This window comes from Anabrus simplex, chromosome 9 (genome assembly GCF_040414725.1).
Source record: "Anabrus simplex isolate iqAnaSimp1 chromosome 9, ASM4041472v1, whole genome shotgun sequence".
Taxonomy (NCBI): Eukaryota; Metazoa; Arthropoda; class Insecta; order Orthoptera; family Tettigoniidae; genus Anabrus; species Anabrus simplex.
This window is the reverse complement of record NC_090273.1, coordinates 69,851,549-69,872,601: the sequence shown is the minus strand read 5'-3', so window position 1 is coordinate 69,872,601 and position 21,053 is coordinate 69,851,549. Positions and strand designations below refer to the sequence as shown.

General features: G+C 38.6%; 1 protein-coding gene across 1 annotated transcript in view; it reads left to right on the top strand.

The window, feature by feature from the left end:
• The window catches only part of LOC136880867 (myosin-3), a 299,781-nt gene that overhangs the window by 263,471 nt on the left and 15,257 nt on the right, over positions 1 to 21,053 (top strand). The window contains exons 36-37 of the mRNA XM_067153408.2: positions 6,270 to 6,431; positions 20,479 to 20,640. Coding sequence (XP_067009509.2) covers positions 6,270 to 6,431; positions 20,479 to 20,640 — 324 coding nt within the window. The remainder of the gene's footprint in view (positions 1 to 6,269; positions 6,432 to 20,478; positions 20,641 to 21,053) is intronic.

Genomic DNA, 21,053 nt, shown 5'->3' with positions numbered 1-21,053 from the left:
TCCTTCTCCTACAGTTTCCACACCCTTAGTTTTCTCTGCCTGATCTCAGTCATCTTTTGTATTTTTCCCATCTTTAACTTAGCTATCACAACTCTGTGATCTCCTTTGAAAGATTCACTTGGGACGGCTGTTATATCTACCAACACTTTCCTATTACCTTTCTCGACCAAAATGTAACCTATCAGAGTTTGGTTTTGTTATCCCACCTATATCTTGATATCTTCTCACTGTTTTTCTTTCAAAATCATGTGCTACAAATGATCAGCTCATTTCTTCTATAAAAATCTACAAAATATCTCCAGCCTTGTTTCTCTTCCCATATCCAAATGATCCTATAATCCCTTCATCTCCTTTTCTTTCCTGGCCTACTTGGGCATTCATGTCTCCTATGATCACAACTTGTTTGTCCTGTGTATGGCCTTCCAGATATTCAAGGTATTCCTCTAGATGTGTATCTGTATTTACTGTTTGTGGAGCATATCATTGAATTATATCTGTAACACCAGTTTCAAGTCTCAATCTGACCTTAATTAACCTGTCATTTTTGTTTTCCACCAATTCTAGGTATTCCTTTAGGTCTTTACTAATTGAGACCTACACCATTTTTGGCTTCTCTTCCTCCACTATAGTATAAGGTGTATCCTTTCTTTAGTTTCCTGTCCCCTTTTCCTTTCCATTTAGTCTCACTGATTCCCAGCAATGCTATATGTTTGTTAACCACAAAATCTACTATTTCTTCCACTTTCCCTGTTAGTGTCACTACATTGATGGTCACTATCTTGATGTATTTGGTTGTTGGCCGCCCATTTCTCACATTTCTCCCAGCATCACAACAATTGAACGTTGCTTGTAATTGAGTAAAATATTTCTCAAGTAACTGTAATTCAGCCCAGTTACTTTTCTCTTGTACTATTTCCCAATACTGACTTTAGATTTGTTAGAAATGGAAATTGTTACATAATATTGATGACTTATAAACTCTTGCAACACCATTACAGCAAACGATAGATATCGTTCTAGGCAAAAATCATGCACTGTACAACAGTAATTAAACCAGAGGTATTATATGGATCAGAATGTTTAATGTTGAACAAGAGGAAGGAAAAGAAAGAATGGAAAACAATTTAAGAACATTTTGAGACCCCAAAAGAATAAAGATATTTGGATGAAGAGAAAAAATGAAAACCTCTTCGTCAGTATAGAAAAAATTATACACAGTTAAAAGATGAAGTCTACAATTTTATGGTCACCTTCCCAGAATGATCGATGACAGGTTAACTAGGAAGATTGATTGTATCTCCAAATTAAAAAACTCTCTGGTTGGCTGGAAGAGATACGATGGGGTCCATAAAGACTGAAGATCACAGATGACATGAATAACAGGGTGGACTTCTGGTGACAGATCACTTCTGCAGATTTTTTGCTTTTGCAAATTTGATGTCAATCTCAGAGTTTATCAGAGGAACAGCGATAGGCGATCAGCTGATGTATGAAATTCTGAGAAGAAAAAGGAAAAGAAAAATACTGTACCATAGTCTTAGGTTCCAAGCAGTCTATAATTAGCTACATTCTTTAATAAAATAATGATGTTAATCTGTTATGTGACACTTGAATTTAATGTATTAGTCACAATTTGCCACTGAGGCTAATGAGCCATTTTCATCATCATTATTGTCAGTCTCTCTTTTTTTTCCAGCTTCAGTTAGTTTGGGATGTTAATAACATCTTCCTCTATCCAAACACCATAGCTGCTCTTGGCTGTGTTCCAATACAATCCAGGTTTCTTCTTATTATACCGTTCTTAAACAAGATCATAATAGTTCATCCACCTTAGTCTGGATCTACCTCTTGTTCAACCTTCAACCTTAGCCTCCATCATCTGTTTCAGTATCCTTCTTTCTTCTATTCTCTCAACCCTAGAAGTGCCAAATGTCGCACTTGAGACACAATTTAACATCACTAAACTGTCAATGTTGCAAGCACGATGCGTAGTGCAGGCATTTGCTTAAACAGTTATAACATCAACCTTTCTTGGATGCATTCACATCAAGTATGAAATTGAAGGCTCCTCACTAATGGGAAATGACTCATTAACGCACAGAGCAGACAGAAATTCAGCTGTTCTTCCCAGTTTCCCCCAGTAGTCTCAATTGCCATGACATTTTTCAAAAACTCTTATGGATGGCCAAGTTATAAACTGAATGTTGGAGCCATTATGTTTTATTTCCATAAGAACTGCACCACTTGAATAAATTCAGTGTAATGTTTTAGAACGTATCCCGCCAACTGATAAACTAAACTTCTCTCTGTATTATCAGTTTCCTTCCTGACATCCTCATCTCCTACTCACAGGGTATTTTTTGTCTTTCCTACTGTATATTATTTAATATAAGAAGAAGATGAAAAAGAAGAAGAAACTTTAAGAGCAACATTAGATAGATTACAAATATATGGGAACTAAAAATTGCAATACAAGATTTGAAAAACAAAACATACAAAATTCAAAAAACTCACAGACAAACAAATATACAAGACTACAAACCAAGATCAGAATACAGACAGTGGGATGGGTGATTTCAGGTGAAGAAAGTTAAGATCCGAGAGAATGAAGAAGTACTGGGCTGAAAGAAAACTGAAAAACCCTTTTTATAAAATTGACTGAAGTGGCCTAATGAAGGCCATAGAATGTAAACAAACAAGTAAATAAAATAACAATAACAAGAGGTCAGTACCCTTCAGTGAGAAGCTGAGGTACTACTTTAGTGTACGGAGCAAATGGCCATGTGGTTTTGGGCACATAACTATCAGCTTACATTCGTGAGGTAGTGGGTTTGAATACCACTGTCGGCAGCCCTGAAGATGGTTTTCCATGGTTCCCCATTTATACACCAGGCAAATGCTGGGGCTGTACCTTAAGACCAAAGGCCATGGTTGCTTCCTTCCTGCTCCTAGCCCTTTCTTATCCTATCGTCACCTTAAGACCTGTCTGTGTCAGTGCTACGTAACGCAAATTCTTAAAAGAAAAAATCTACTGTAATGTCATGGGACCAAAGGTCTTATACACTGCAGAATGTTTCACAATGAACAAAAAGGGCCTGGTTGAAAAATTGGATGCCTAAGAAAGAATTTTCAATACAGAAAATGGTACAACCACGAGCTATACATCTATATGGGGAAGATAACTGACACCATCCAGAAAAGAAGGATCTCCTTTTATGGACATGAATAAGCCCACCAAGACTGGCCAATCAGATCATTAACTACTTTCAGGAGAAGAAAACCAAAGCAGCCTGGTTCACTGAGATGGAAAAAGATCTCAAAGAACTGGGGATCACAATTACTGACATCCTAGAGCGAGTCCCACTCAAGAAGAAAACCAAAGCAGCCTGGTTCACTGAGATGGAAAAAGATCTCAAAGAACTGGGGATCACAATTACTGACATCCTAGAGCGAGTCGCACTCAAGAAGAAACTTCAAGCATGCCAAGGTTGCCAAGAAAACTTCAAGTTAAATACAGAAAAGGCATGGACACAGGACTGAAGATGAACGCGGCTGTACTGGGCAAATGTCAAAGCCCAAAGAAGGAGACATTTAAAATGACATGATCCACATTCATTCATTAAAAATAATAATCTACTGGCACCAGAAGGGGATTCCGATAGATTAACTCATTCCACTACAATGGTTATTGAGTACTTTAATTTAAATTGTGATTTACTAGATTAATAATACATCCATGGATCGCACCGGTGTGTTTAGGAGCCATATTGTTAACTGAAGGCCATTTATTCAATGTGTACATCGATGTTAAAGTTCGTTCTCTTGTTCATGAAATAATAGCTTGTGAGATGTCTAATCATCTCAAGGACAAGGAGTGAATTTGCCAGTGTTTTTTTTTTTTTTTTGGTGGGGTGATGTCAAAAATACTGAGTATTTGAAAACTAACCTAAGCTCATTCACTATCAAGACTTAGTAAAAACAAGCTGCTTTCAGTATTTAGGACCCTGCCTGCAGAGCAACAGTAGTATTCATTGGAAAGTGCATACAAGAGTGAGTGCAGTATGGCATATATGAAAAGGAGTAGTCAGAATACTGTACAGTAGGTGTATGCTGGTCCAGATTTTAGTGGGCTACGGGACCAGTCGATTTCCTCCTCAGCTCAGCTAATATCATTGTGTTTGCTGCCTCATCCTGTATCTGTTCACATGCCTGCTGTGTGCTACCAGTGTTTGCGTGGCTCAGATCCTCTTGCACACCTAGTGACAACATAGCCTGAGCCAGAGTGAGCTTTGTTATACAGAAGCCACTGAGGTGTCCTTGAGCCCCATCAGCACCCTCTGGAGACAATGGAGCAGTGAGCATAACAGTCCGGCTGGCTCAGTGTGAGCTGTCATGCAGGATTCTGTTCTAGGCCATCTTAAATCAAAGGTATATCGCACCATGGTCCAACCTGGGGCATTGAATAAGGCAGTCACCAAAAATGTTGAGTGTCTTCTATATGCCATGGTCTCTTGCAGTTCATCTCCTTGATCACTGCACCAATGACACGATCTGGCATAAGAGAGAAGTTGCTCCCACTGAGGAGCAAATGTGGGAGGGGCACCTGAGGTGGTACAGCACGGCCATGTCCTGATAGGAGTGACTAGTATCATTGCTTATAGTGCCTATAACTTCACCATCAAGGGCAAGCAACCTCGCAGAAGGTTAAGATGATGGTGACTAAATACAGTAGTCCCTTTTTTCTTTCTTTTTTTTTTCTTTCTTTTTTTTGCTAGTTGCTTTACGTCGCACCGACAAGGATAGGTCTTATGGCGATGATGGGACAGGGAAGGGCTAGGAGTGGGAAGGAAGCGGCCATGGCCTTAATTAAGGTACAGCCCCAGCATTTGCCTGGTGTGAAAATGGGAAACCACGGAAAACCATTTTCAGGGCTGCTGACAGTGGGGTTCGAACCTACTATCTCCCGAATACTGGATACTGGCCGCACTTAAGCGACTGCAGCTATCGAGCTCGGTACAGTAGTCACTGACATGAAGACAGCTCAGCTTGAACTTGTTGCGTATAACATGAGATGGCACATATTGATCTAAAATGTGAACCGTGCACCTGCAGGATAATGCTAAGGAAAAGAAGAAGTGGAGATGCTGAGGGCCTCAGCAATATGTAATAATACTTTGAGCAGTTTTGACTATTCTAATTGTATCCAAAGCAAAACAGTTGAAAATGAGACCCTTCCTGAAATTCGAACAAGAGTTCTCCCCCTGTAGAAAGTACTGTATATCGTGATATTAAATGTTTGAACTAAAAGTAGGAATATATAAAGTAACTCCAATGCTGTTGATTGCAATACATTGTTTAAACATTTCTAATTTTTGAAATCTAAAATGTAAAGAAATACAGTAATTGTATTCAGTCATTTCAAGAAAAATTATTGTATATTGATGGGTGAACTAAATAAATCTTTGACACATTTGATTAGAGGCCTAAAACAAACCTGAAATGATTCCAGTAGATGAAGAAGGATATAGAGTTAATGAACGTAAATCAAGAGTTAATAACAGAAAGAAATATGAGTCATTTATTTCCCATGAGACTTCAGTCTATTTTAGTTAGCCGTTCTGAGTCATTTAGAGATTTGCATTCGAACTCCCTGGAAATATTAGGAAACAAGCAGCTTAAATTTGAAGTTACTTTTGTAAATAATGATAGGCATTCCTAAAAACATAGAAACCTTATTAGATGTTGGGATGAAATCTTAGAAGAAAACAGTTTAAGACAGACCATCTCACATACCTAAATGGCTTAGGAAGTATAAATTCATAAATATCATATACAAAAGCCCTAGGATATTCATTAGTTCTTCTTTTGCTTTATGATCAAACTGAAACAGGAGTACAAACGGCAAAATTGCTGCGTACTGTTTGTCCATGCAGGTCAAAGGAGGCTAAAATGATCCTTCTTGCCTAATGGCCAAGGAGTGTTGTGGAGGTTGAAGTTTCACACTTTTTTTTTAATGTCTGGTGCAGGAGATAAAGGCACTGCAGCTTGATTGGTCTTGACCTCTAGCAGGGATACACCAAAGAGAAGAACTTCTCATGATCTTATCTGAAGAACTGGTTGAGTTGACCAGAAACTACCTGGAATGATGAGCCAGTTAAAATTACTATCTCTGCTAATTATAGTCATTTCAGTTGAACCACTAAAGATTGCTATTACCCATACTGCATATAAAGTATATTTCCATTTAACATTGTATTTTTGTGTTCTAGTGTCCAATGGAGAATGGCATCTTCCCAGTCGATAATCACTGTGACTTATACATGCGCTGTACACATGGCCAACCCTTAGTGAAAAGGTGTCCTCAAGGCCTACACTTCAATGCCTTGTTCAAGCATTGTGACTTGCCAGAAAATGCTAAGTGTGAGCTTCCAGTGAGTATCATAAAATTTGATTCATTGACCTTCAAGTAGGAGAGGGAGTGTGTGCCACTGTGTGTTGACCAAAAATTTTGTTTTGTTCCTTGTACAAGAAACAAGGATAATTTGCAGATTGTAGTAAGGATGTTAACAAGAGGCATGTAAGTCACTGATAAGACCCCATTTAGAATATGATTCTAGTGTATAATGACCTCACCAAGATTATTTGATATGAGAACTGGAAAAGATCTGAATGAAAGCAGAAAAATTTGTTCTGAGTGATTTCGGAAAAAATATTATTATAAAAATGTTGCAAACTTTGGACTGGTAAAATTTGGGCATAAGGAAACAAGCTGCTCGACTTAGTGGTATGTTAATTCTCTGAGCTGTCAGTGGAGAGGTGGTGTGGAATGGCATTAGTAGATGGATAAGCTTGAGTGGAGCTTTTAAAACTAGGAAACTCGGAAGTACAGAGGTCAAACTGGGGCAAACATTAATTTATAGGAAGAGATATGTGTTTGGGATAATTTATCAAGGAAAATGTTCAATTAATTTCCAAGTTCTTTGAAATAATTTAAGAAAGTACTTGGTAAGCAATTGATAGGAATCTAGATGATTGATTGATTGATTGATTGATTGATTGATTGATTGATTGATTGATTGATTGATTGATTGATTGATTGATTGATTGATTGATTGATTGATTGATTGATTGATTGACAGTGGAGTCTTGTCGTATGTAGATTATAATGTGAAGTCTACTCCAAATTGGTTGCAGCCAACTATCTTGTATGTCAAGTAGAGGTTGTTTTGAACAGCCTTCCTGGTTCAAAGTATTTTTGCAAACTAGATCTGTTCAAAACATATTTTCATTTGAAAGTAGATAAGATGATGAAAATTCCATAATCCAGACAATCTTGAGATGTGGGGAGACTTACAGGATGAACTGCCTCGGCTTCCGAATTAAAACTATGCTTGCTGAATTTAACAACATTATTTCTCAAATTTTAAGAGGATTGTGCAATTTTGAGCCATATTTTGATGACATAATAGTACAGTAGTTAAAGAATATTTACAAAATCTATGTTGCTGTTTGAAACAGTTTTCTGAATATGACCTACATGTCAGTAGAAGTTCATGAATGTTCCTTGAAGGAAAGATAGAATACCTGGGATAAGTTGTTGAAGCAAAAAAAGTCGGTAAATTTCCTGCATATGAGAAACGAGAGGAAGTGTATTGATTTCTTGGAACAATCATGTACTATTCCCATACTTTTCACCCATTTCCTATCCCCTTTTAATGCTTGTTAAGAAAAGGTCAGTGGTATGTTTGGTCAGCAGCATGTGAATCATCATTCCTGTGATTGAGAAATGAACTGTGCAATGATCATTTGTTAGTTCCATACTGTAACCTTGTATGGGCATATTAACACATAATAATTATAAAGGAAGACATTTAAAACATGAAAATAAACCTTAAATAACTTATACATATCGTAACACAAAATTTCGAAACAAGTAGGAAGAATGACAACTACGAATAGGATGTGGAAAGCGGCATAAGAGGTAGTGAAACATATCCTTTGGTGAAATAAATTTTCGGAAAGGTAATTTCCTAGTAGCCCACCATTTATTTTAAAGCATAAGTATTTTAAGAACTCAAGAAAAATTTTAAACAGAACTCCGGTAACATAATCGAAATGAAACAAAAATATTGACATACCTTGAGACATACGCAGTGAGCCAAAATAAATTTTTCTAAATTACAAGTTGTTTGGCAATAAATTCAAACATATCAAAAACCTATTCCAATGACACACTTCAATTAATGTGAGGGCTTGTCCCATTCTACACAAAACAAGAGGACTAATGAAAATTTTCCCCAACTAATAGATGAAAGGAACACTTGCGTCATCACTGGTACACTTCAGTAAATGACCAAATGAAATCAATTACATTTTAGAGTGGGTAAACAGAACTTCTGGATGGCAAACCTGATGGATAAAATTAACATTAGTACAGAAAAGGTAAAGAAAAGGGTTTTCCCTCCAAACAAATTATAGATGATCTTAGCTGAGAATCTAAGTCATTAGACAAAATTAGCGGTGAATGTCTGATTCAAGGGAAAACTCTCTCATAAAGAGAGAAAGTTTCAGTTTTGCACTTAAATTTAGGTAAAGTTAAAACCAAGCATGTAAGAAAGAACAGTGCTGAGGTAGTCAGGATCCCATGAAGGGGAGTGCTTGGTGCTAGCACGACTGCTCGCTAACCTAGTCAGACGATAAAGACGCAGACGCTTCGCCGCTGTAATCGATGGAGTGGGAAAGTTCCAGAAACAGGAAATGGTGTAGTTATAAATGGAAACTAATCAAAATACAGAATTCACCCTTGGATCTAACATACATACATACATACATACATACATACATACATACCCCACGTCGTTCCATCTTAAGCGATGGGTCAGTGAACGAGGCTTCTCCACCAGTTGCGGTCTCTGAACTTTCCTCCTTCTTTGATGCTTTCCAAAGTATGTCCTCGCTGTTGAATGTCAATCTTCACCATGTCCTTGTACCTGAGTCTTGGTCGCCCTCTTGGTCTTTTGTCTTCAAGTTTTAGATCATACATTTTTTTTGGTAATCTGTTATCTCCCATGTGTCGCATATGTCCATACCATCTCAGTTGCTGCACTGTTATTCTGTCCTGCAGTCTTACAACTTGAGCCTGCTTGCGGATTTCCTCATTACGGACTCTGTCCGTCCGTGTTTTACTGATCATGTAACGGACAAATTTCATTTCTGCTGCCGGAATTCTACTAACATCTTTATTTCTCATGGTCCATGTTTCGCAACCATAGGTCAGGATTGGTACGTAATAGGTTTCATATATGACTCTCTTACATTTTGCTGGTATTTTTTTGTTCCATATTATGTCTTTAACTATTTTGCAAAAGTTGCTACTTGCCTGAATTCTGTGGGAAATTTCCTTGATATAGAACCAGTATCAGAGATAACACTTCCAAGATATTTGAATTGATGGTTCATCTGTAGCTGTTTCCCCTCCATTTCAATATGTCCTATTGGTTGTCCATATCTCTTCATGACAATAACCTCACTTTTCTCTTGGCTGAAGATGAGTCCATATTCATGAGTCCATATTCTTTAGCAGCGTCTTTCCAGGAGTTTATTTGTCCTTGGAGGTCTTCTTTAGAGTCCCCCACCGTCTGCAAACAAGATAACTCTCATTTTCCTACCTCCAATGGTTTGGTGAACTTTTCTCTGAATCTCGTTCATCACAGTGATGAAAAGAAGAGGAGACAAAACACCCTGTCTTAACCCAGATTTTATATCAAAGGTTTCAGTCATTCCTGCAGGTGTTTTGACTTTATTTCAGGTATCTTCATACAAATTCTTGATCCTGTGTATCATGTCATCCTGTATTCCAATCAGAATAGATGATATCCCTCTCTGAGTTCATTTGATCCTTTTCTCTTCCACTTAGTTTCACTGAGACCCAGTATGTTTATGTTCCTTGTTTTCATTAAGTCTACACATTCCTCCATTTTGCCAGTTAGTGTCTAACATTCACCCAATTACAACATTTATTTTCTCCATTCAAATGTCTCTTCTTTCTTGCTGATAGTGTGAGAATTGCATGTATTAGAAAATTTCTGCTTGTGCAACCAGAAACTCGCTTCCAGAACTGCGCGTGTTAGTATAGTATGCCCCGTAATAATTTATGTTTTGGATGTCCAGAAGTCCAAACAAATGGAATAAAATTTTAAACAAAATCCAAATAATTTTTTATGCAATAAAATGAAAAATTTCCACTAGATTTCCACTGCTGTCTTTGAACTCTGACACATACAATCCTAGCCTGCCAGTCATTCTTATCTGAGATGCCAGTCCAACAGGAATTGGTGTGGTGCTAAGCCATCACAGGTGAAGAAAGAGCTATTGCTTGTGCCTCATGCTCACTCACTGATTCAGAGAGATTATAGCCATTTAGATCGAGAAGCATTAGCAATTGTATTTCCCATCAGAAACTTCTACAACTACAGTTCTGACTGTCATTTTACACTTGGGACAATGAGCCACTGAGATGCAATTTTCACCATAATGAGGCTGTACCTCAAATGACACCTGCTCACCTCTTACATTATGCATCATTTCTGTCTGGATGTGATTATCCAGTACACTTCAACATAGACAAAGAAAACCAGAATAATGATTATCAATGGCACCAGTATGGCATACATCTGTAACTACTGATATTTCATTCGGTGAAGAAGTCATCAACCCCATTGAGTCTTTCCATCATGCTGGGTCAGGTGGTTGTAAATGACTGCCCTCCAATGTTGCATGTCTGAAAAGGTTTAATTTTTCATGACAAATTCCCAGTTCTGTCCTTTGTTCTCCACATCGTCCCTCATTTGGTCTATCCATTATGATCAAGTCCTGTTTTTTGGAGGCCAGTTTTTAGAAGCTTTATCTCACAAGCTTGAAACTTGCTAATGTTCCTTGATATCAAAGTGCATATTTCCAAAGATTATGTAAGAATGGGAATGAGGTATTACTTGTTCTTTGAGGAACCTTCCTGTCCCATAGTAAGTTTCATACAAGACTATAGAAATGGGACCCTTTGGTTACTCTATTCAGTATTTTTGGCTCCATCCTGGCATTACTAGCAGTCATGCTACATAGATATTGGAACCAGTCCACTACTTCAACCTGTTATTTATTATTTATTTATCGTATGATGAATGTATGACATGTATATAGTTTCAGGATAAATGTGCGTAGTCACAAGTCCGTACTATACTACAACTATAGGTCTAGCATTTTGACCCAATCAACTACTTCATCCAATGTGCGGTGAATGTCCATTAGCGTTCCTTTGAAAGCTTGAATTGGGCAGTTAGCAACAATGTGGTGGATTGACTGAGAAGAGAGACCATAATCACAATCGGCAGAGCTAGTCCAACCCCATTTGCACAACAGATAACCACATATGCCTTGTCCAGTTCTTATCCGATTGATGATTCTCCACTGTCGTGTTGGAAGATCAAATCCTTGTACGTGTTTAGAAGGATCCTCAACTAGATGTTTGTTCACTACTGAAGACTGATTCCACTGGGCTTTCCATGAACTGTTAACATGAAAAGAGGTTCTTTCAAGATCCATTGCTGTACGCCAGGGTGGTTTCCTTGATTTAAGTCGCTGATGTTCAGTGTGCGTAATATCTTGATGGATGGGTAGTTGGAGGTTCTGCTGAATGTTCTTCCAAACCTTTAGGAGAGCTTCTGATCATCTTAGACTGTCTGTTGCATAAGTGGAATGTAGATATAACTGTTTTTTGAGGATTTAGGTGAAGGCACCATTTCTTGAAGTATACATCCAAGGCTTCCATATCAGTGGCTAAAGTAGTTTCAGCATCATAAAAGTTGGAGCACTGAGTCACCAAACAAATGTCATCAGTATAAATGAATTTTCTTGATGATGTGTCTGGGAAGTCGTATATGTACAGACTGAAAAGAAGGGGGACGAGGACTGATCATTGAGGTAAACCATCGTTTAATTTAAACACTCTACTTCTGTCATTATCAGCGTATATCTGGAAGTACCTATTGCTAAGTAAGACTGTAAGTTTATGACATGGGATCACACTCAAAAATTTTAGGAGCAGTCCTTCTCACCAGACAGTATTAACAGTATCAAGGCAGCTGATAGATCCAAAAAGGCAGCCATGCTTACTGATTTCCTCTCGTATCCATTTTCGATATACATGGTGAGAGCAGTACTTGATCATTACAACTTATTCCGGGCCTAAATCCTGCTTGCTCTGTAGGAATGTAGCTGTTGATTGTTTCATAAATTCTATTGTAGATCAGTCGGTCAAGGAGTTTATATGTAACACGTAGAAGTGCTATTGGACGGTAGCCTTCCACTTTAGATGGATCTTTATTTGGTTTCAGTATGGCTATTATCTTGTTTTCTTCATCAGAGTTGGGATGTTTCCAGTTTGCAGAATATTAGTGAAGAAATTGGTTGACCATTTTATTGTGGCTTTAGTTTCCCCTTCTTTGAGTGGAGTAGAGAATTCAGAAGACTGCGGCGCTGCTCTTTTCTTGATGTTCAACTTTAATTTGATATCCTTTTTGGTTTGCTTGTCTTTTGTGTTTTTGGAAACTGATATTAGACGATTAGCAAAGTCATCCAGACTGATGGCTGTTTTTGATCTCTTAGTTGCAGGGTTTGAAGAATCCAGTTTCCTAATTATAGACCAGGCCTTTCTGCTAGTATAGGTGTAATCTAGGGATTCCACTGTTTCATGCCAGATACTTCTTCGACTTTCATCCAAGGATTGGAGGAGACCAGCTGCATTGTCGGATAGGACACATCTTAAGACATCCAGGACTTGTGCAGTTGGTTTTTGAAGGAAGTCTAGGAGGTAAAAATGGTAGGGGCAGACCAAGATATGAATATGACAAGCGATTAGATCAGATGTAGGATGCAGAAATGAAAGGTTAGCACAGAATAGTGTGGCATGGAGGGTTGCATTAAACCAGTCCATGGACTGATGACTCAAACAATAACAGTGGTCTGAATTGTCTACCTACAGTCAATTAATTTATCATTCTAATGAAGTAATTGGATTTTGGTAAATATTATTTTGCTGAAGAAGAGAAACTTTTTTTTCTCAAAAAAATGTACAATTAGATAATATGTATTAAATAGTCTTTTGTATAGTATTGACAAGATGGACTCATATTATCTCCTGTTTTTCAGTGTACTGAAATTGTTACTGTGTGTATGGAGGACAAATCCAAAGCTGATTCCTATAATTGGTTCTTTTTGTGCTTCTTAGAGGATCTACAGACATAAAGTCGTCATTAGTTCAAAGAGCTTTTGAAGCATGGTCTACATTCAGTATACTTTTCTTTCTGACACTTTTTTTTTTAACTTTGAAAGCAATTCTTTATTTTATTCCTATTCTGTTGACATGGTAGGCCTAACACAGATTGGATTTTTTGTCAGGGTTTATTCTCCTAGCCTTTGAAGATCTTTCTTCGCCGCAAGACAGTTGTGGTGTCTTCTTCAAATTAACCCTTTGGAGTATGGGTTGCTTCAACCACCATCTACACCATACCGAGCAACTACTGTCCCGTAAATGTCACTCTGGTTTTTGTGATATACCCTGTGGGACTGAGTCCTTACCTGAATTTAGCCATCCTACCATTCTGGTCTACTGAAGTGAAGGATGCTCACCCCCACAATGTGGATGCGCCAGACAAAAATTACTCAAGTGTAGGATAAGGAAGATGACCCTAACTCCCTCGAATCGGGTCAATGGTTGTAAATGATACCACAACCAAAGGCTGGTGAAGAGGTACACCATATATTCTCTCAGACAATCTCTCAGTTTTTGAGCAGAACTGAGATGAGAAAGGATCCAGAATTAAGCAAGATGGTATCAGACTTGAAAATTAAGTAGTCCGAGTCTCAGTTCGCTTTGCAGGATGGCATTGTGTTCAGAGATAATAGAGTTGTCAAGTTGTCGTTCCTCCAAAATTACAGTTCCAGATTCTGGCTGAACTTGACAACACTCATTTAGGCATCATGAAAATGAAGCGGTTAGCTCAACAATATATATATCGGCCAGGAATCGACAGAGATATCGGGAAAGCAGTAAAAGAATGTAAACCTTGTGTTGCGACGCAAGCAAATCTATCCAGTACACCCTTGGGTTGAACTGAAAGAAAAATGGGATAGAGTAAACATTGATTATGCAGGATCCTTGGGTGAATATCACGTTTTGAATCGTATTGATGCAAAATTTAAATGCTGAAAAATAAAGAATTCTAGGAGATGCCTGTACAAGTATGTCTACGTTTAATTTGTTGAAGGATAACTTTGCCTCTCTTGGATTTTCCTGAAGCATGGTCTCAATTTTCATCATCATCATCATCATCATCATCATCATCATCATTGATTTTCCGCTCCAGCAAGCCGGGTGCGGGTGTTTACAAGCCTCTTCCAGTTCGTCCTGTCCATCCACAGCTGATGTTCTACATTTTGCTGCCAATTTACATCACGTTTGGCAAGGTCTTTGAAATTTTGCTTGTCCCAACTATCACAAGGCCTCTGGGCCTCTTAACCAACAACATTCTATGCCTCTTACCAACAACATTCCTTTTAGAGTATGCTCTTAGGGTCCTAATTGGAGCCATCCTTCTCATATGTCCGTACAATCATTAAAAATTCACAGCCTGTTTCCAGTCATTCGACTGGGTCAGGAATGGAATGAATGAAGCCCCTATCTAGCAGCGAGGATAGAAATTGTACCGCCGGGCTGAGTGGCTCAGACGGTTAAGGCGCTGGCCTTCTGACCCCAACTTGGCAGGTTCGATCCTGGCTCAGTCCGGTGGTATTTGAAGGTGCTCAAATACGTCAGCCTCGTGTTGGTAGATTTACTGGCACGCAAAAGAACTCCTGCGGGACTAAATTCCGGCACCTCGGCGTCTCCGAAAACCGTAAAAGAGTAGTTAGTGGGACGTAAAACAAATAACATTATTATTATTATTAGAAATTGTACCGGCTGCCAAAGCCTATCGCATTCCTCTGGGGCAATGATTAATGAATGACAGATGAAATGAAATGATTTTGGAGAGTGTTGCTGGAAAGATATGACAGGGGAAACCGGAGTACCTGGAGAAATCCTGTCCGCCTCCACTTTGTCCAGCACAAATCTCACATGGAGTGTCCGGGATTTTCCATACCTTCATAATCTGCTTAATTCCAAGGTTCCCAACAGGCTCTTGTCCAATCCAAGTTGTTGCCGAATACTTTTTGTACAGCGTGAGCTTGCAAGCTCGGGGAAATGAGTCATCCCAAAATAATTGGCGGACGGAGTCATAGAATTTTGATACATTTCGTATTCTATTGCCTATTTCTTGGTTTATGGTATTGTCAGAAAAAACAAAGCTCCATAAGTATTTGAAGTTATTGATAATGTCTACTTCTTCGTTTTGCACTCGCAGGAGGACTGCTTCAGGATTTCGACTCGTCACTAAACCTACGGCTTTAGTTCAGCTGATGATCATTCCCATTTTTTCTAATTCCTCTTGCGAAAGATCTAGTTTAGCTTGAACTTCTGCTTCTGTCTCACCCCATAGCATAACATCGTCAGCAAATACAAGTGCATTTGTTGTCTGATCCTTCATTTTCACTGCTTTTTTTTTTTTTTTTTTTTTTTTTTTTTTTTTTTTTTTTTTTTTTTGCTAGGGGCTTTACGTCGCACCGACACAGATAGGTCTTAAGACGACGATGGGATAGGAAAGGCCTAGGAGTTGGAAGGAAGCGGCCGTGGCCTTAATTAAGGTACAGCCCCAGCATTTGCTTGGTGTGAAAATGGGAAACCACGGAAAACCATCTTCAGGGCTGCCGATAGTGGGATTCGAACCTACTATCTCCCGGATGCAAGCTCACAGCCGCACGCCTCTACGCGCACGGCCAACTCGCCCGGTCACTGCTTTTATAACCTTATCCATTATAGTAATAATGAAGAGAAGTGATGATAGACAAGTTCCTTGAATTTGCACACAGCTCTTTGTCTCTTGATATAGTTGTTTTGCTTGAGCTATAATCTCATCTGGTACTTCTTTACGTCTCAGACATTCCCATATGTGCTTACATGGTACACGGTCATATGCCTTCTCAGTATCCAAGAATACAACTATAACCATTCTATTCTTATCTCAGTATTTTTCAAAGAGCATTCTTTTCAAAAAACATGAGGTCTAGCATTGATCTGTTCACTCTAAATCTATGTTGTTCTTCCTCAAGTTTAGGTTCAACAAATTTTCTGATTTTTTTCTCTCCAGGATGGTCTCATATATTTTTAAGCCATGAGATAGAAGGGTTATGCCTCTATAATTGTCACCTTCCTTAAATAGTGGAATAATCACTCCTTGCCTCCAGTCACTGGGGATTTCATTTTCTTCCCAAATTTGATTTAGTACTTTGTACAACCATTGTATTCCAGGTTCCGCAAGTGCTTTGATCATGTCCACACTGAACTCATCCAATCCTGCAGACTTGTTGTTTGTCATTTTACATATTGCTGTTTCCACTTCCAGCCAGGTCAAACTTTCTACATTATAATTTATAGGGTTTAGAGGGTCATCTTGTGTGTCGTCAATTGGATTACAGTTCAGTAAGTGATTGAAATATCTACTGAACTCCTGTAATATTTCATTTTCATTTCAAGTTACATCTCTGTTTGGAAGCTCTACTGTGTTGATAGTACTATTATTATTTCTTTTGTTTTTAACAATGCTATACAGGAGCTTCTTTTGTTTGTCTTGCCCTATTCTATTGACAAGATCTTCTTTGCATTTCCGTTTCTCTAACTCAACTATTCTTTTGACTTGTAATTTTTTTCTCTGTAAAATGATAGTTTATCCTTGATTTCACTTGGATTTCCTCACACTCTGGCATGGTACAAAGCTCTTCTTGTGCCATTTCTAGCTTTGACAGCAGCTTTTACATCCTCATTACACCATGCTATTTCTTTGGATTTTCTTATTTGGCTCTGCCTTCCACATACTCTCTCAGCTGTCTTCACCAATACTCTCCTCAGGTTATCCCATTCCTCATTTGCAGATCTCAGATCTTCTTTTGGTAACATCTTTTGAACATTTTCTCAAAATATTTCCTTCACCCTTGGTTCAGAAAGTCTCCAAGTTTTTATTTTTTGTCTCCTTTTGTTGTGGACTTTAAGAGGTCTTCTCTTTGTGATATCTGCAACCAACAGCCTGTGATCTCCATCCAGATTTTCACTAGGAATTACTTTGACATCATTTACAATCTTCCAAACTTCTTGGACGGCGAGTACATAATCAATCACAGTTCCATATAGATCGTCTCAACTATATCTTGTGATCTTATGCATGTCCCTTTTCTTGAACCAAGTATTACTTACAACCATATTGTTCCTCTTACAAAGATCTAGAAGACAGTTCTGCACTCTGAATGGGATTTTCCAGGAATTTGTTGCATCAGTACACCCAGCTACAAACGGACTGGCAGAAAGACACATTCAGACATTGGGAAACAAACTATATGCATCTTCCAATGAAAATATTTCAGTTCAAGTCAGAAAAATAATGCTCAGATACCGAGAAGATTCCCTGGCATGCAGAAAATCTGCTGCAGAACTGTACTTGAAAAGAAAACAAAAATTTCAACTCAGCGCCATCTTTCCTAATTATTCCCAGCCTTTTCAGACTACATATCAATGTCATTGGTCCCTTATGGAGGAGGGAAGTCCAGACTTGTTGTAGAACAACAAACTTGTGTGGAAGCTTGGAAAATTTTTCAAATGATAGGGTGAGAGACGTTAGTTGCAAGACCTGTTTACCCAGGTAGACTTCAGAGAAGATCAATGAGACCAGTGAGATGCCATAATTTTATCATGTGAGCTAGACTGCGGTAATTTCTACTTTTAGTACTGTGATTTTCAACAGTCTTAAGCAAGAGTGTAATTTCCATTATTATGAAAAAATAATCATATGTTCTGAGGAAAACTATGATTTCAGATATCTTAAGAAAATTTGTGGATTATTTAGTGTTATGAGAATGGATTCAAATTTTAAATTTGTCCTTTGTCCTGTGTAAGAGAAAGATACAGTGATGCAGCTTGATTGTAATCAATACAAATGAATATTTCATTTATTTTAATTGCTGTTAGGTTTCAGGAAACTGAATTGTAACATTTTGTGTCATTGTTTCTACCTGATTTTGTTTTCTTTCTTTTCCTTGTCTCAATTTTAAATCAAGTGTGAGAGACTTTTTTTCTTCTCCAAGGTTTGTGTGTATCCATTTCTTTTATTGTCTGTTTAAAATGTCTTAATTATAGTGGGGGGGGAGTATTATGCCGTTGCCTACGAAATACACAAGGCCGGGAAATACAGCACACTAGACTCATCCTCCAGATACTTCCGGCAAGTACCACTAGACTTCTCTTTACTGAGCTGTCTTCGCCCGCTCATTGCAACACGTTCGAATATGAAAAACTATAAAAATTCATTAAAACTAGTAATTTCAGAAGGCAGCAAACAGATATGAATTAAAGATAGACCAAGAGCAATTGTTTGACTTATATTCTACAACGTATTTCTTACAATATGCTTAAACGAAATAAATAATTCATGAAAGAAGCAGAGAAATCTGATAGCGAGTTTGTCACTTCTTACCTATTCCTTTAATTGTGCCTTGTGAGTATCCGATAAGCGGATCGAGATTGCGGTCATAAATAACTTTGGGTTTAATCGCCCTTTTGCCAATTATCAGCGATCCAATCTTTTCCTCGGCACATCTGATATTTTGACATTCGTATTGAAGCCGTTGTTTGGTGAGCGATATTATGCCCGTTACGCAAATATTTAGCATCGTTTCACCGTATTTCTATTTTTTTATTCCCATAAAATTAAAGTTGTGTTCGCCTCTGTGGTGTAGTGGTTAGTGGGATTAGCTGTCACCTTGCGGAGGTCCGGATTCGATTCCCGCCCCTGCCACAAAATTTGAAAAGTGGTACGAGGGCTGGAACGGGGTCCACTCAGCCTCGGGAGGTCAGCTGAGTAGAGGTGGGTTCGATTACCACCTCAGCCATCCTCGAAGTGGTTTCCCGTAGCTGTCCACTTCTCCTCCAGGCAAATGCCAGGATAGTACCTAACTTAAGACCACGGCCACTTCCTTCCCTCTTCCCTGCCTGTCCTTTCCAATCTTCCCATCCCTCCGCAAGGCCCCTGTTCAGCATAGCAGGTGAGGCTGCCTGGGCGAGGTACTAGTCATCCTCTCCAGCTGTATCCGCCGACCCAAAGTCTGGTGTTCCAGGACACTACCCTTGAGGGTAAACGGATGAAGAAAGAAGAAGAAAATTAAATTTGTTCTAACAGGAATAAAGCTCCTAAATGACCAATTTTAGCATGCTTTACAATTTGGTTTGCTTTTTGGTCAAGTTCAGATACCGTAAAACTTTTTTCTGATTTTATTACCCGTATCCTACTTCTCAATTTACAGATTATTTTCTGTAATCTGGTATTTAATTTTCTCATCCGTATATTTTTTAGATTTAACAGAGATACTCGTAGACTTTCCTTGATATAGAAACAAGACTTGTACGGTACTCATTTTTCGTTTGGTGAGCGATATTATGCCCGTTACGCAAATATTTAGCGTCGTTTCACCGTATTTCTCTTTTTTTATTCCCATTTATTATCTGAATCGGAAGTTTTACTGAATTTTGATGGCAATACATCATTTTTGGGAGCTGGACACTTCCTGCGTTTGACATTTTCCTGTTTGTGAACAGGATACACAATGAAAACAGAAGGAAATTTGATTGATGTGCTTACACTGAAATCTGTTTTATGAGAAGAATTGCTAGGTACCTAAAGAGATCCTACTATACCACCTTGCCTAGAAATAGTTTGCTTCCATTTCTCCCTTAAACCGCACTCAGAAGAGAAACTATGGAACGTCAATTTTCATGCTTTTTTAGTGTCATCCAAAATGCAGAGAGGTACACAGCAGTGCACCTTCTTCTCAACCTCACAGACACTCACTGACAGAAACAGTATTCACAATAAAATTGCACAAAATCAACACAGCATCACAATTACTCCGCACATCACAATGTTAAAGTCCGTCAAGAACAGAACGGAAACCTGACATCTAGCGGCCAAACCGTGAACACAGTTGGGCCGCCTTTTCAGCGACAAATTAGTAGCTATGTCCTGGCCTTGTATATCTCATAGGCAACGGTTGTGCATGACTGCCATCATCTACCCATTCATGTTTTATAGTCCTTGACTTTTGTAAGTATTCCTTGGTATTATGTAAGCCGTGTGAAAGAGGAAGGTTCTAGATGTTGAGTGTTGTCATGTTTCATATCATGTGTGTGCTTGTACTTTCAGAACCTTTCAGACTTAAGAGTTACTGTGCACGTCTAAGTAATGTTCATTTTAGTGATGGATTATCCTGATTCATGACATTTTACAGTGCCCCTTCTTATCTGGGATGTTTCCTGTGCCTGGCAAATGTAACAAGTTCATACGCTGTGAGAATGGTGTAGCAAGTACCTATTCTTGTGCTGAAGGACTTCACTTCAATGCTCGAACTCAGACTTGTGATTGGCCACCCTCAGCCCAATGTGATTTATCGGTAAGGAAACTCCTATAAATACTCCTACCCAGTAGGATTGGGTGCTATGTCCCTGTTTCAGCACACTGTGCTGGTGCACAGTTACAGTATATCCATTGTTCCGGAGCACCGAGTGTCAGTTGTTTCAAAACATTCTCAAGCGAGCCTCAGACGTGACTCGCTGTCCCATCAAAAGCACCACTATGCACTGCCCTTCACCCTTCGATACTGGGAATGTGCCACCATGTGCTGGAGGAGTGTTCTTTGTTCTGTCACACCTTTTTTGTTCTGTGAGTCCCATTGCCCTAGCCACTGGCCTTCGGTACATGCGAATCACTTAATGTTTCCTGTTTAGTTTCTAACTGTGCTGTAAGAGTATTTTCATTGAAACGTAATAACATATTTATATCGTAGAAAACTCGGTAAACTTTGCA